At 42.6% G+C, this 15,000-nt stretch overlaps 1 protein-coding gene across 9 annotated transcripts in view; it reads right to left on the bottom strand.

Annotated features, from left to right (window-relative positions):
* Positions 1-15,000, bottom strand: part of CTBP1 (C-terminal binding protein 1) — a 676,340-nt gene that overhangs the window by 98,904 nt on the left and 562,436 nt on the right. The window contains exon 1 of one of the 9 annotated variants that reach the window (XM_075346801.1): positions 14,658-14,779. The exons of 7 other annotated variants lie outside the window; for them this stretch is intronic. In XM_075346801.1, the coding sequence (XP_075202916.1) occupies positions 14,658-14,697 (40 nt within the window). In that variant the 5' untranslated portion in view covers positions 14,698-14,779. Of the gene's footprint in view, positions 1-13,010; positions 13,051-14,657; positions 14,780-15,000 lie in introns of those variants that run through there. One more of the 9 variants, XM_075346802.1, reaches the window with a different exon arrangement.

Genomic DNA, 15,000 nt, shown 5'->3' on the forward strand with positions numbered 1-15,000 from the left:
GAAATATTCCGCTATAATAGGACACAAAACGCTAAGGAAAGTGACCTGCCAACCCTCCGCTGAGATACAGGGCGGTGTTTGAAAGCCCTTAATCTGAAAAGCCAGTATGGCTGTAGTCTGGATTTTTCCAGATCTAGTACGCAAACAAAAATATGCCCCACCATGTGATACCCCAACACCGCTATTAATGCTGGATGATTCTACACAACACTGCCCATCAGTGTCTAAATACACCGCCATACACTGCTTAAATACCACCAGAGAACATCCAAATACCAGCCCCTCAACGTGCCTACACAACACCAGGCCCAAATGGAATTAAATGAAGCGTCCTGTCCGCGGCTGCAGCGCCGTCCTGTCCATTATTCAGTGGAGTCCAAAAGTCAGGACCGAGGCCACCCAAAGGCTACAGCGGGCACGTGACTGGCGAGCGATAGGACACCATTATGGAAGTAGAGGGGTCCACTGGGATTTCGGGGGGCGGCTGTACTTACAATGAAAATAAATATCAATATTATACAATGCTCAATTATGAGTCTAGCGAAGGAGTAAGGTCCCATGTATTCAGTTTCTGCCCACCGACCCAGACTGCCCACTGCAGCTTGTACTGAGCAGCGAGATCTGAGCGGGAGGGAGGAACCATCAAATGTACACAGTTTTGGCCCACCCACCCCAGTTGCCCACTGCAGCTTGTACTGAGCAGTGAGGGATCTGAGCGGGAAGGAGGAACCATCAAATGTACACAGTTTTGGCCCACCCACCCCAACTACCCGCTGCAGCTTATACTGAGCAGTGCAAGATCTCAGCAGCGAGGAAGAGCAGTCAATTTTTTTCAGTTTGTAGTGTGAAATGAGAAGACAGATTTACTTTCATGGTCAAGTCTATAGAGGTCTAGACCATTATAGAGGTTAGTGGTAGAGTCGCTGGTGTTTAGATCCCATCGGAAGCAGGAAGCATTTGAGAGCAGAACATGTAAACCCATTTGAGAAGGGGGGAGGGGAGACAATCCAATTATTTCTTACAGATTTTAATACATTAAACATAAAAAAAAAAAAAATATTACGACTGCTCAGGAAACAATACATGTAGACCATAAGAAGGCGCAGGGAATCTTAAGTATTCAACCCCATTCTAAACTTTCACTTCTAGCCTTCCTCCTTGAAGGAGCCTACAACTTCCTCCCAAAGGACAACTATTCAATTCACGCAACATTCATGTCTTTCCTGAAAGAGGGGGGGAAAAAAAAAAAAAGTAAATAAATGTCCCTGGTCATGGCTGTAACAGACCAAAGTGAGATATTGGCATTACTATGGCAGGAATTAAAAAAAAAAAAAAAAAAGAAGAAGAAGGGGTTGTCCGGTGAAGACAAGAATCACCCGCAGAATAGGTGATGGCTTACCGATCGGTTGGGAACCCAAAAGGTCAAAGCTTCCCCCACCCCCAAATCAGCAGAACAGGGGGCTTTTATCCCCAGCGGAGGTCAGCTGTTACAGAGTGAGGCGACAGGCTGGATGTCTGGTTGCCACTCCATTAACACTATGGGGCAGCCAAAAAAAAGGGTATCACAAGCAGATAACGAGCAAGTGCACTAGTGCTCCTTTTTAAAATGGGGGATAAAAAGGGCCTCGTTCTGCCGATCAGGGAGAGTCCAAGTGGTTGGACCTGCACCGATCAGCAAATTATCAGATCAGTGAAAGTGAGCCTTATCCGACAACCCCTTTAAAAAAGGTAAAATATTGCCAGACTCAATAGTGCAATCACTCAGCCACAGATCACGGAACATGAGCACGTTATCGGTGTCAGAAAATTGAGCCAAAAGTGAAATTAAGGGGGGGGGGGGTGGGTCTTTTTTTAACCACTTAAACTAATCATGTTTGACATCTACAACCTTGTACTGACTTTGGAAATAATTGCCTGTAAAGCAGAAACTTCTAGCCATTTTTTGGAGGTGGAAAAGGACCACCTCTTCTTGGGCCCCTGCACCATTGGTTGCCCCAAAGCAATCTTCACCCCTGCTCCTGACTCCCCATCACACGTCAGGGAAGAGAAGAATCAGGCGGTTGGATTATCTCCTTAAAAAAAAAAAAAAAAACAAAAACACACCACGGGTGTAGAAAGTTCAATGCCAAAACTTCGAGAAGAGTAACTCCCTGCCGGTGAGCATCCCTTTGTATGGAAGAGTCAGGAGAGATGGCTGTGGTCCTTGTCCAACAGCCAAGTCCTGTCTACGGCCAGCTTTAGGGAAACAAGGAGTAGGTGGCACTAAGGAAGCTTTTCTTTCTGGAGTAGAAGGCAGTAGTATACCTTTTCCCCCAGGGAACACTGCCTTACACCAACTGGATCTCCATCTTTGTAAGACGTAGCTGCCAAAGAACTCCATAAGAGGTCATTGTAAGACTTTACCAGGAAGGTCTCAATGTTCTTGGTCAGAACCCCCCCCCTCCTGCAATCACCAAGGAGCGTAGCCAACTAAAGATGGCAGAAAACAACCAGACTTAATCCTTTAGGAGGCAAAGTCATTTGCATATCTTTATCCCAGGGATCTTTGGCTCTTAAACTCCCTATTCCAGAGCTGGGCAAAGTGCAGTCCGGCTCTGTGTGTCCGCAGGCTGGACTAGAGCAGCTAAAGAGCCGAATCCCATTGCCACGGGCCACACCATGAACTCACGTGCCCCCTGCGTCCCAATGTCACAGGTCAACGCATCCTCAGAATGCAGATACCAGGGAATACATTAGTGGAAGAGAGCTACCTTCCACCACTGAGCGAGACAGATGTGATGCAACCCCTTGTTCACGTCTGCTACTATAAGTAGAGTCAATGCATCGGATACAGGAGCAGAGCACCAGGGGAACAGGAGCAAGATGAGAATTTTTTTTCTCCATACATGTATGGGACATTTGCATGTGTACAGAGGCCATGTGGGGGATCATACTATATATTAGTTTATGTGGGGGATCACTATATATTAGAAGGCCATGTGGGGGGAAAATCACACTCTAGGCCATGTGGGGGATATTAGGAGGCCATGTGGGGGATGAATCTGTATACAGTAGGCCATGTAGGGGGATCACATTGTATATAAAAGGCCATAAGGGGGGGGGAAATAACACTATTATAGTGTGATCCCCACATCGCATATCTAGGGAGGCTATGTGGGGGCTCAGCCTCAAAACTATACTGTAGGCTTCATGCGGGGAGAACATATGGTATACACCATTGATCGCCACAATAAAAATACATATCTATCCAGAATCTCTACCATTTAATGCAAGAAACAAAAAAAAAAAATCGAGAGAAAGCGCGCGAGAGAGAAAGCGCGCGCGCGAGAGAGAGAGAGAAAGCGCGCGCACGCGAGAGAGAGAGAGAAAGCGCGCGCGCGCGAGAGAGAGAGAGAAAGCGCGCTGCGCGCGAGAGAGAGAGAGAAAGCGCGCGCGCGCGAGAGAGAGAGAAAGCGCGCGCGCGCGAGAGAGAGAGAGAAAGCGCGCGCGCGCGAGAGAGAGAGAAAGCGCGCGCGCGCGAGAGAGAGAAAGCGCGCGCGCGAGAGAGAGAGAGAGAAAGCGCGCGCGCGCGAGAGAGAGAGAGAGAGAGAGAGAGAGAAAGCGCGCGCGAGAGAGAGAAAGCGCGCGAGAGAGAGAAAGCGCGCGCGAGAGAGAGAAAGCGCGCGAGAGAGAGAAAGCGCGCGAGAGAGAGAAAGCGCGCGAGAGAGAGAAAGCGCACGAGAGAGAGAAAGCGCGAGACTCGGATCGGACTCCGAAACCGCGCGGATCCAGATTTTTACAGTTCGGATCCGCTCAACACTACTTCTGTTGTGAAGGTGTCAAAATATACACTCCTTTGCAGTGTTGGGCGTTCTGGATTTGTTGGGTCAACTGGATGATTTAGCCAAGATCACTAAAGGGGGCCAACTTTTCTGGATAAGAAATTTAAATGCTATTTCTTAAGGGTGAAATGGTCATTAATGGTGAAGAACAGCAGCTCAGTCCTGATATGGTCAACCCACTGTGCCTACCTGCGCAACCAAAACAGATTCGCGCCCCCCCTCCCCCCCAAGCAGCTAGTTAAAAACCTGACCGTGAAATTTTGGTTCCAATGAGCCAATTCTTAGAGTCCAGGAGACAATTAAGCCGACCCATCGCACCAGCTTGTTTGCCAATGACCCATCCCTAGGGCTTTGGCCCCAATGGAGGCCATCTTCCATTGTTGGCACCATAAGTGTGATAAAGTTTTAAAGAATAGTTAATTTTTGGCAGCAATACAGTCCAAAGATCACCGCACACATCATCCCGACATTAGAAGCATTCCGGAGTGCTCTTTACTTCTAGAGCCGTCACACCAGATCTACCGCTGACATTTCCGAATGTCACCGCTGCTTTGATTGCTTTTTTTTCCCTTATTTATCACACTTTAACTTGGCTAGAAATTGCTCAAACCAAATCTAAGATGTGCAAATCACACATTGAATTTCAATTAACCTTCGGCAGCGCGGCGATTGCTTACACTGCGGAGGCAACAACCCTTCCGCAGGCTGTACCATTTATATGGCTATGTAGCCTATTCAGTATTGTGACCCCAAGTGTAAAAGGAGGCACAGCAGGCGACAACGCGACACATTCATTCACATTAAAGAAATTCTGCTCAGAGGTCTTTGTACCCCGCTTAGTCTTACGGATGAAAATGTACACCGAAACAAGAGATCGACCTTCAGGAGGGAAATATATATATATATATATATATATATATATATATATATATATATATATATTCATATTCATTCAAGTCAAAATTGGTCATTTATGGCTCTAACTGGACCAAATAGCTTTTCTATAGATCATCGTAGGTTAGAGATGCCCTAAATTACAAGGTCTTCTCGATGTCTTTTTAAAGAAATCTATAAAAGCTGAACTCCGGGAGGAGAAACGGGTTAACCAAGCAGGAAGAATTGGAGATTGTTTTTCCTCCATGCGACATCAGAGGAGTTGGCTTGCAGGCAGAGGAACGCAGAGCACAAAAATCAGTGGTCACGTCACATCCAGCCATCTTCAAATCAAGGAGTATTATGTAACGGCGCGCTCGCAGCAAAGGACAAGTCATCTGAGATGGCAACGTCACATCAATGCCTTATCATCCCATGTACAAAAGACTTTCGTGTTCTGTTTTTATTGCCCTTCTAAGACAGGCACAGACCAACACAACATTACCCAGAGAATCCATAGAGGAAAAAACGGGCAGAATATGGTCCGAAGATCCCGGTGGTGTAAGAATGTCAGTGTAAGATTACCATAAGGCCACCAAAATAAATCTGAATACCATCTGCCATCTATTTTACGCCAAAATCCTTCACAGGTCATAAAATATTTCCCCCCCATCGAAGCTCATACTGATAAGGAATAGGTTATGTCTTTCTATCTTCTCCCCATGGTTCCTTGGGCTTCTTCCAGAATCTCTGGTATTATTATTATCACACTCCTTGCACATATGGTCCTTGGTGGAAATTGAATCCAGAACCCCAAGTGCCACAAAGCTATTGAGCTGCCCTCAAAAAGGTTCGGTCTGTTTACTGTTTACTGTCCCACAGCAAAGCCAAGAACTTGGCTCTAGAACCCAGGTTCTCAACCTTTGCTCCATTCATGGTCAAAAATTGGACTGCCAGGGAATAGTTGGGAGTGCCAAAGAAAGCGGAGCCAGCTCCACACACAAACGAGGCCCTTCTCCACACCATTCAAGAAGGGGGTTCTGCAGAGCCACTTTGAGATTGCAGGGGTTCCTCATCCATTGAGAGTACCAGTAGTGATCTAACAGATATGGGATTACTAAGGAATAAACCTTTAATTTAGTTTATTTTCCTCTAATCTTGAATGTCACACTGTACCCAATTTTGATACAAACGAGGGGTAGGCATCTCGAATTAACATTCTGACAGACAAGGTCATCATGTGGCCACACAGCCTGCAAGGAAGCTCCCAGCAAAAAGATCCCAAAGAGAATGAACAGATGGAGATGACTTTGGCCACCTAATCTTATGACCTAATGAGATAGTTACGCTGATACTTGGCCTCAAGCTGTGTCTCAAAATCACAGCCAAAATTTGCACACAAATACAGAACCAAACACACAATATAAAGAATTTACAAAGTCGATGACAGCAGTAGCATGGGGCATTGGTACTGACACAGAAAGACAGGTGGGGTGCTGGTTAAACATTTTTGCGTTTGGGCCCAGAAGCTATATATTAGATCTTTAAGGCAATTTTAGAGATTGTTAAGCCTAATGTTTTCCAATGGTGTTTGACAGTCCTCATGAGTAGGTCATTTAAGACTACGAACATTCTTGAAATACGAAGTTCAGTAACTCCATGAGATGACCACATTGACAGACCTTTACTGAAGTGGCGGCTGATGTGGACCCCCTAGAACGGGTTATTCATTACACAATCTTGTTGGCACGTCTGCCGATCAGTGTCTGGAAACATGGGATCGGCCTCAACGTATTAAAACAACAACAATCATTGAAGAAAATGATCCACCATGAAATATGGGTTCTGAAGAGCAAGAGCAGCATTCAACCCACGACACCAGGGAAACCCCATCCCAAACATGTTCTTCAGAACCCATATTTCATGATGGACCATGTGTGAGATTGGGGGAGGGGGGGGGGCGTCTGTCTGGTGAGTCGTGAATAGAAAGCTGCTCTTGGTCCACCATGAAAAAAAAAATAAAATAGGTTCTGAAGAGCAAGAGCATCTTTTCACCCATGACTCACCAGGGAGACCCCCCATCCCACACATGCTCTTCAGAAACCATAAATCACGGTGGACCATGTGTGAGATGGGGGTCTCTGGTAAGTCATGGGTGGAAGACTGCTCTCTTCAGAACCCATATTTCATGGTGGATCATGTGTGGGATGGGGGTCTCAGGTGAGTCATTGGTGGAAAGCAACCCTTTCTTTTCAGAACCCATATTTCATGGTGGACTAAGCAGCTTCAACCGACGACTCACCAAGGAGACCCCATCGGACATATGGTCCACCATGAAATATGGGCTCTGAAGAGCAACAGCCGCTTTCAACCCACGACTCACCAGGAAAACCACACACACACACACACACACACACACACACACACCTGTTTGAGTGGGGAGAGAAGACAAACCCCCAAGTCTCAAAAGGAAGTCCTAGTACCGGCAAGGCTTTCAATGGGACAATGAAGAAATTAAGTCTCGACACTTAAACCTATGTACTGTATATTCTTCACATTGCCTTCAGTCTTGGGACAATTTAGGAAGTTGTTAGAAAAAGAAACATTCAGATGAGAAACTATCTGGGGAGATATTTTAAGGCCACCGTTTATGGAAAAAGTTCAACAGCCAACCAATACAGACACTATATGGGGGTCCATGACATACCGGACCCATTACGGAGACACGGTAGATCATTTTGACAGGTTTTGGACTCTAGGTCAACCGGGTGTCAGCCCTCAACTAGCTTTCTGAAAGCTGCAAACCAGCGGCATAGATATTAGCAGAAGAGAATCTTGGTTTAGGGTGAAACTCGTCTTAACGGGATTGTTACTAGAACCGGGGGGTAAAATCTTGTGTTTTTCAGTCATTGTGGCACTATGTCTGCCGCAGCTAAGGGGGGTGGTGGGGGGGGGGGGGGGGGGGACGACATTCTGGGTGCCTACCAAACCGTGGCTCCTTCTCGCTCCGTATGTAATTATGGACGATTTTCTTTAATTCCTCCCCAAGGCGATTCTTGTAGTATAGAGGAGCGAGGCAATTATTGATTTGTCTGATGCCTCAAACAAGGTTATCAACCAGTTTGCTGCTATACAGTGATCCTGCCATGCAAGCCTCCTGATGAGGGGCTTTTATAATCTCCCGTCCGCTAAACATAGCATTGTTTCAATATGGCCAAAAAAAAATTGGCCATCGCTGTGGTGACCGCAGAGAGAACCAATACGCTCCCCCCCCCCCCATGCAACAAAACTCATGTTTTGCATAGGACTGCAAGACGTTATCATAAAAGGAATCTGGTAATCACCTCTACACCTCATTTATTACCAGGCCGGGCCCACATTGTAGCCGAGAGATAAGGGAAAACAATGTACAGTGCAGCTTCCCCGCTCGCTCCGAGCGGTCCTGCTATTCCCAAGGTCATATCTATTCCCTGCGCGTCTCACTGCTCTAAATAAGGATGTAATAGCGTCTGCAAGGCATCAATTGGACAGTATCCATAGCCATCAGGAGGGTCCAGGGGGACGCGAAGCCCCGAATATTCCGCAGATGAGATAACAGGCATTAGCTTACTTTTCACCAGTGAACCATGGTGAAAAAACAAAAAAAAAAAAAACAAAAAAAACAAAAAAAAAAAAGAAAGAATTGTGCTATGCTTAGGGCTTGCTTTCTTGGAGGAGAAAAAAAAAAAAAAAAAACAAAAAACAAACACCCTATGTGAACATAGCCTTACAAAGGTTTTCCTTTTACATTAAAAAAAAATTAATTTAAAAATAAAAGAAATAGATGGTGCCATGTTCAGTGGGATTTCACCACGAGTAAAGGGTATCAAATGACATTGCTGACCCTCATTGTTACTACCCCCTGCATCACCACCTTTGTACAGATGGCTCACAGGAAGGGATTTCCTACAGCCCGCAGAAGAAGGTGGGGGAAGCCGGCTCTTTATAGTTGACAGCTGCATCTCAAGAAGCCTAAGACGCCATAATCGGATTTTAAAAATGGGATGATGATGAGCAGACAATCTTAGGAAATGTGAGAGGAAGGCTAAACTATATACCAGCACGACATACTGGGAAAGGAGAATTGCTTAAAAGGCAATCCCCACGATAAGGTTACTATCAAATACTTCCATAGAGGTGGATTGCTAATAATGCTCCCAGCTCACGAGTAATACAGGCTGATTTGGATGCATTTTTGGACCCAGTGACCATAGTATGGGCTGATTTGGATGCATTTTTGGACCCAGTGACCATAGTATGGGCTGATTTGGATGCAGTTTTGGACCCAGTGACCATAGTATAGGCTCGGGCTGATTTGGATGCATTTTTTGGACCTCCTGATCATAGTACAGGCAGAGCCCATTTGGTCACAGGGTCCAAAAAAAATGCATATAAATAGGCCCGGCCTGTACTATGGTCATGGGGTCTAAAAAACGCATCCAAAGTGCGGGCCTATTTGGATGCATTTTTTTTTAACTCCCGACCATAGTACTGCATTATACTACTTAGGCTGCTTTCACACATCAGTTTTTTGCAATCAGGCACAATCCGGCGCTTTGCAGAAAAAACGCATGCTTTTTTTTTTTGCAGCCGGTTGCGTTTTTTCCTCATAGACTTGCATTAGCGCCGGATTGTGCCGAATGGCCTTGCGTTGTGTCCGGTTTTTGCCAGATGCGGCATATTTAGCCAATGGCCGCATGGAACATTTGCTTGCAGCGTTTGTCTGCAGCGAAAAAACGCACCGCGCCGGATGCGGCGCAATTTACAATGCAATCCTATGGACGCCGGTTGCGGCGTCCTTCGGCAAAAACCAGCCACCGGATGCGGTTTTTTTAACTGCGCATGCTCCGTATCATGCTGGATCCGTCAAAAAAGGCCGCATGGAAAAACGTATGCAACGGATCCGTTTTTTTTAGCCGCATCAGTTGCATAGATGGAACCGGATAAAAAAACAACGATGTGTGAAAGCAGCCTTTAAAAAAAAAAACCAAAAAAAAAACAACATTACATAGCACTCAAAAAGGCTTTCGACTCCTGTGCCTTTGATGTCACATTGCTTTAAAGAGAACCGCCACTGTTCTCACAATTCTGTATTTCTGTTCCTGTGTCTATGTTCCACAGATATGACCTCCTTACCACTGTATCAATCTACTCTAAGTGGGTGTCTTTTTGCAGGACCACACCCATTTAGAGAAAAAAAAAAAAAATATATAGCTTTAAATATGGAGGAAGGGGCGGAAAGGAGAGGCACATGAATTTAAAAAGAAAAAAAAAATTATAGTATTTGTTATAATTATACATTCTCTTTATTCCATGGTGCTTTACATTTGAGAAGGGAATAATATATATATATATATATATATATATATATATATATATATATATATATATATATATATATATATATATATATATATATATATATATATATATATATATATATATATATATATATATATATATATATATATATATAATATATATATATATTATATATATATATTATATATATATAATATATATATATAATATATATATAATATATATATATATATATTCATATTCTGGTACACGATGTCCCATATTAGAGGGTACTTGGGGTATCCATGTTAAGGCCTCACATTGTCACTATACATCTGGTTGCTTAGCTGCAACATTTTATGGAGGGCACTGAGGGTCCTAAGTGAGAATCGCACCTCCCACCCATTATAAAAATATTCCCATATTAGGACACAAGGAATCACCTCCCATAGTCCTCCCCTTTAAGGACCCTTTCTTGTGGTTTATTTAGGCCATGTTTATGTAGCTGGTGACCACAGATGATGTCTGGGCCTTATTACCCATAGTAACCAATCAGACCTCAGATTTCATTTTTTTCAACAGCCCTAGCAATATGAAAGATGTGTTGTGATTGGTTGCAAAAAGACAACTGGTTTCTCTTTTACACCATTGTCTACATTTGCCCTAAATCTTACTTCCACGTTGCTTCACTTTACATCCTGTATTCCAGGATGGGACCAACTAGATCATTTACCCCCGTGTGGCAAGTTCAGTATGATCTACATTGAGGGCTTACCATTTTGTTACCCATGGCAACAAATCACAGTGCAGATTTCATTCCATCACAACAGTTTGAAAAATGAAAGCTGAGCTCTGATTGGCCAGAGGCGGAAAATAGAAACTAGTTGTGCCCAAAGCGACCATTCTGTGGTATTTTTTTTCCATACCAACCAGTTCATTAATACGATATAGTGCGCAGAGTAGAGACCTGTGCAGATCAGCGCGCTTTATAAAAAGGAAAGATTTGTAGTAACTTGGCTCAGTGGCCATTTTGGTAGTCTGTGGCTGCCAGGACAGAGTCTGCAAGCCTATGAGCCAGTATCCCTGGTACCTCCGATTAGTAGGCCCGGTGTGACAATGGTTGCCCGGTGATTCACACGATTATGTCAGTGAGGCTACTACTCACGAGTGGAGGCCAGGATAAGGTTCACAGTACTCTGGTCAGGTGGCTAGTGACCACCAACATGGCCGCCAGACCACAGTCCTGCAAATCTTTGTTCCCTCAATTTGCAACAAACTCCATTTTAATAGGTCAAAGTCATGCAGTGATCTACAGCATGTTGCTGAATGAGCAGATTGGTGCAGTTTTCGGCTAATGGCTCATTCATACCATTAACTTAAAACATTGGCTAGCAAATGTATTTGATAGCACTCGGACCATTGTTCTATGGGTTGGTGCCGAGGAGAACAACCACCCGGCACCAAGCGGGCCCGCCGACCAACCACCCGGCACCAAGCGGGCCCGCCGACCAACCACCCGGCACCAAGCGGGGCCAACAACTTGCTTACTCATATCTACGGGTGTGGAAATCAATGGACTGCATTCAGTTGACATCTGAGTGCAGTCAGATTTCTGTGGTCTCCCAAAACGGAGAAGATTGGAGAAACTCTGTTCATCTTCTCAACTGTGCCACAATTCCTGGAAAAGAATCTGATTAGAGTGTCAGTTTCATGTGATATAAGTCGGATCAAAATCTGATCGAAGAGTCATTATCAACCAGATTGTCTCGCATGAGGGGTTCAATGCTTGTGTGACCCCGGCCTAACATGCCAACAACCACCAGGAATTCAGGACAGCAACAGAAAAAGGCTGACCACGGGTGCCTATCCACAAACAAAAGATAGACTGCAGAGGCCCGAGCCTGGATCAAGGGTATGAGCAGCTGCGGTCACCTGCGGAGGAGACTCCAGGACATAGTGGGCCCCGATTGTGGGCACACACCCTTAGGCCTCAGACCTCCATTTTTATGTATGTCCTCTAATCATTTACATAGAACATGTGCCCATAGTATAAGGACTGTTCACTTTTCTGGCCATGAGGAAAACATAGGCCACACAGATTTTAATCAGGAACACCTCAACCAAAAATGCATGAGTACTGGATCCAACCCTAATTTTAAAGAGTTCCACTAGATTTAATCCAAGTACCTCCTAATTGCTGCTGTTTCACCAATTACGGTAGGTAACATTCCCTCCCCACCCGCCCCACTGTGGACAGTTATACCCCTCGTATATAAAAAAGGTGCAAATTTTCCCTTCAACCAAACAAGCAGGAGCAGCCATGTTTACACCAGTCACTGATACAAACACCCACCTGGTTATACTGCTCCTCAGGATAGCGACTGACTGCAGCGGTCTGATGACTTCAGCAGCAAGTTATTGATCACACACACATGACTGCTGCAGCTAGTGACTTGTGGAACTTCACTCCCTTTTCCAGTGTCGACACCGACCATGGAGCAGGTGAACCAAATAGATTTTTTTCAGATCCTACACTTTGCCAGGATAACCCCAGTGAGGTCATGTCCCCAAGCGTTGGTGTAAACTATGGAGGTTCCATAGTGGGTAGAAGGCCAAAATATTTGCGACATATTTTACCCTTTGCACTGAAATCCAGAAAAATCCACCTCGCGTACATCAGTACAACTTTCTACCGAAAATGTTTAATTTTTAGGTGGCCTGGGTCAAGGGAGGAAACAACACTACAGTTTCAGTATTATCTGTGCAGTACGCAGTTGGAGCAGCCTTTAGAACAGGAAGGAACAGACGCCACAAACAACAAAATAAGCGGGCCAACAATCTTCTCAAAGCATCATTATTGCAAAAGAACAAGCACGCCGAGCATGAGAACCGAGAACTGTACTTCCATGATCATTAGAGTCACAGATTACCTAATATTGCAGATTTAATCCTAAAACAACAATCCAGAGGCCTCACCCTGAGAGCACAGATTTGTCGTCATGGCTGGACAAACTCCGCTCTGCTACATCACAGAGAGGAGGGAACAATGAGCCCCTTGTCGTTACAGCCTACAAACGAGGTGGTAAAACAAAAGACGAAAATCGCAAATAGAAAATTCCTCGAAGTCACCAATAGAGCACAGAGTGGCCATTTGTTTACTAGGATACAGACTAAGCATTGTGGGTAACAGAATCCCATTTGTCGCCTTCATATAAGCAGGTTTGACACCCTAAATTCTTGCAAGTCTCCACCCTACAGAATAAACCTTCCGCAAAGATCTAGGAGTGGTGGACCTCTTTATATGCTAATAGGGTTCATAAAGCAGGAAGCCGTATGGTCCATGCACGATCGACCATTGTTCCCAGACCCAAAAAACATTAACAGATGCAGATGTAGCCAAGTGTCAATAAACTGCATTGTTCAATCCAATAAAAAAAAAAAAAAAAAAGAAGAAAATATTATTTTATATATATATATATATATATATATATATATATATATATATATATATATATATATATATATATATATATATATATATATATATATATATATATATATATATATACATATATATACATATATATACATATACATATACATATACATATACATATACATATATATATATACACACACACACATATACATACATACACACATACATATATATATACACACACACACACATATATATACACACATACATACACACGTACATATATACACACGTAATATATTATATATATTATATATATATTATATATAATATATATTATATATAATATATATACACATACATACATACACACACACATAATTATATACGCGCAAAATATATATGTGTAATATATAATGTATAAAATATTATATATTATATTTTATACATTATATATTATATAATATATGTTTGATATAATATATTATATATATATATATATATATATATATATATATATATATATATATATATATATATATATATATATATATAACACACCCACGTGTGTGTATATGTGTGTAATATAATATAATATATACACGTGTATATATATTATATTTTTGAATATTTTATATATATATATATATATATATATATATATATATATATATATAATATAATATATACACGTGTATATATATTATATTTTTGATTTTATATATATATATATATTATATACACACACACACACACACACACACACACATTGTATTATATATGTTATATTTATATATTTTATAATACATTTTTGAGAATGGGTATAAAAAAAACAAAAACAAAAAAAAAAAAAACACACAACAACATGCATTTTGCAATAGTGAATCCAACAGTAATCAACAGAGCAGACTGCTGCACAAAACAAAGCTGCTAATCAGGAAACAAATCTGAACGGTAGGGAGCAAGCGACTCGCAGTTACCCCCTTATTATTAGAGGCTGCCAGCTACCCAAAGCCTTGAATGAACCATACGATTGGCATATGGCAAGCTCTATGGGTTGCAAAACAAAAAAACAAAAAAAACTAACAAAACGACTAGATGACCATGTCCTCCAAGCCTAACCCCGGTAGCAAAGGGGTTAACACACGTACCCCCTTGAAGAATTAGGTTTTAATGTAACTTACATTTTTCTGCCGCCAAGGGGAAAAAGTTCCAGGCGTGCATTCTAAGCACCAAACAACCACTAGAAGCAATTTCCTTCCGACGAACTTCAAGCCACAAGTTTTTATCTTTAAAATGCCAAAAATATTTAAAAAACAAACCCACAAAAAAAAAAAAAAAAAAAAAATTAAATATATATATAATTTTCCTGGTCTCGAAAAATATCCCTTTGTACACCAGCGATAATCTTGTAGATCCTACGGTAGACAAGGACTCCTCAATCAACGCAACTTATCTGATGTGCCGAACAAATCCATCACAGATCCTTAAAGAAAAAAAAAAAAAAATTGAAAAATAAAAATCCAC

The sequence above is a fragment of the Anomaloglossus baeobatrachus genome, chromosome 1 (genome assembly GCF_048569485.1).
Source record: "Anomaloglossus baeobatrachus isolate aAnoBae1 chromosome 1, aAnoBae1.hap1, whole genome shotgun sequence".
Taxonomy (NCBI): domain Eukaryota; kingdom Metazoa; phylum Chordata; class Amphibia; order Anura; family Aromobatidae; genus Anomaloglossus; species Anomaloglossus baeobatrachus.